Source organism: Propithecus coquereli, unplaced genomic scaffold, assembly GCF_000956105.1.
Source record: "Propithecus coquereli isolate 6110/MARCELLA unplaced genomic scaffold, Pcoq_1.0 Scaffold77, whole genome shotgun sequence".
Classification (NCBI taxonomy): domain Eukaryota; kingdom Metazoa; phylum Chordata; class Mammalia; order Primates; family Indriidae; genus Propithecus; species Propithecus coquereli.
The window spans coordinates 5,138,911-5,141,123 of NW_012153840.1; the positions used below are offsets into that span (position 1 = coordinate 5,138,911).

General features: G+C 41.8%; 1 protein-coding gene across 1 annotated transcript in view; it reads left to right on the forward strand.

Moving 5' to 3' along the window:
- MTOR (mechanistic target of rapamycin (serine/threonine kinase)) overlaps positions 1–2,213 on the forward strand; it is a 140,021-nt gene that overhangs the window by 30,455 nt on the left and 107,353 nt on the right. Inside the window, exon 18 of the mRNA XM_012662496.1 lies at positions 859–1,158. Coding sequence (XP_012517950.1) covers positions 859–1,158 — 300 coding nt within the window. The remainder of the gene's footprint in view (positions 1–858; positions 1,159–2,213) is intronic.

Here is a 2,213-nt window from a genome sequence, read left to right on the forward strand (position 1 = left end):
CTGGTCAACAAGTACAAAGTTACAACTGGATAGAAGGAATAAGTTTTGGTGTTCTGTTGCCCATTGCCTTTTGACAAGCAGCCTGAGAGAGTAGGGTCGGGGATGGGGCTGCAGCAGAGTGATCTAGACTTAGCCCATACAGGCCTGTTTCTGAAAGTGAAAGTTCAACAGTGGCTCTCCCAACCGTCCCAGCAAAACGTTGTTTCCACAGAATAAAATAATTTGTTTCTAAACTCTATAGATGGAATCATATTGCTTCCAATTTCTTCTTCCTTCTGTGCTGTCGTCCTGTCAGACTCATGGCCATCACGAACAGGTTCTGAGCCATGTCCCTCTAAGTGTTCTTCCTTAATCATGGTGCTAGTCAGCTGTCTCTTGACCTTTTGTAGTTCTCACCTTCCTCACTGCACTCTTAATACCCCCACCTCCCCGTCACAGTTCTTGAGATTCTTGTTGTTCAGGTCAGGCAGCATTTGCCTACCAACTTGTCTGAATTCCTTAGGGGGACCAAGCAGCTGCTGAACAGATGTTTGCCTAATTTAATTCCCTTTACTTTCTTTTGGGGAACTAATTATTTTTATTGATGGTTTCAGCTACAAACTTATAAGCTGTAATGGTAAGGATCTAAGTTAAATATAGCCATCTAAAGAAAACCTATCCATCATGTACTTTTTTAGGCTTTTGTGGTTTGGGTAATAGAACAGCCAAAAACTGTTTAGTCCTTGATAGGGAGAGCCTATACATTGGTTCCTAATGGACCCTGTATTCTCAATGGTGTTAGAACATACCAGGGAGAAAGATATGAATGCTAATGTCTGTCACAGGGTTTTTTGTCTGTTAACAATGCTCTGCCTAAAGTTAGAGTTGTGTCATGTATCTCTCATGACTCCTCCATTATTTGTCCTAGCTGACTACAGTACCAGTGAGATGCTGGTCAACATGGGAAACCTGCCTCTGGATGAGTTCTATCCAGCTGTGTCCATGGTGGCCCTGATGCGGATCTTCCGAGACCAGTCCCTCTCTCACCATCACACGATGGTTGTCCAGGCCATCACCTTCATCTTCAAATCACTGGGACTCAAGTGCGTGCAGTTCCTGCCCCAGGTCATGCCCACGTTCCTTAATGTCATTCGAGTCTGTGACGGGGCCATCCGGGAAGTAAGTATGTAAAACCCCAGTCCTTGTTCCTCTCTGCTCTGTACCACACGTGCACAGAAGGTCCACCCGTGCCTCAGCTTCCTGATAATGCACTGCGTTTGCTATTGAACATAATACCTTTCTCCCTCTTCGCATGTAACACCTAAGTGTACAATCAGCTTGGTTTAATTTCTTGGCTTAAGATGGCTAAAAGATGAGTGGCCTCGGTGGGAGAGGAATGACTTTGTTATTCTGAGTGATCTAGAGTTCAATCCAGCTATAGAAGTTCCCACAGTCTGGATTTCTGGTTGCTTCTTCATGACTAGATTTAAGTAATACATTTTTAGTGAAAATACTATGTAGGTGAAGTTGCATAGTTCTTGCTGGATCTTATAACATCAGTTTGTCCCATTATTATTGATCCTAAGTTTGAGTATGTGATTAACTTGGTATCTATCAAATCTCTGCATTGTAAAGTTACCTTTTTTCCTTTGTTATTCATAAGTAATCTGTGGGGTGACGCTTTGAGACTGTGACTATCCTATTTCTCAGCTACCTTTTACCCAGTGATTTTAGTGTCCATTGATAATCCTTGCCTGAATCAGTTATCACACCGGTGGTTGCAAAGTGATGACTCCAGTTTAGTCATTCCTTCTCCTTTTATTAGCTGGTATTTTTCTGTAAAGAGCAATTTTCTCCTCACCTCCCTTTTCTGTCTTGCTCTTTTTTGTTTCTTTAAACCACAGAATATGCAAAGTGGTTTCATGATTACTATTCCCCCCACTGCCAACAGCAAATCCGCTAAATAAAATTCAAGGTGGTTTTGTAGTTCCTCTTATTCTTAGAATACACTCTACTAAGGGTGTACAGTGTACAGAGTACTGTTTTTAAAAGATATTGAATTGTTTTTCCCTCTGTGATCATATTGTCAACTTGAGGTACATTGAGGGGATAGATACATTAAGATCTTTTTAGAAATTGTATTTTCTGACTGGGCACGGTATTTCATGCCTGTAATCCTAGCACTTTGGGAGGCCAAAGTGGGAGGATCACTTTGTAGTAGTTCAAGGAACAGC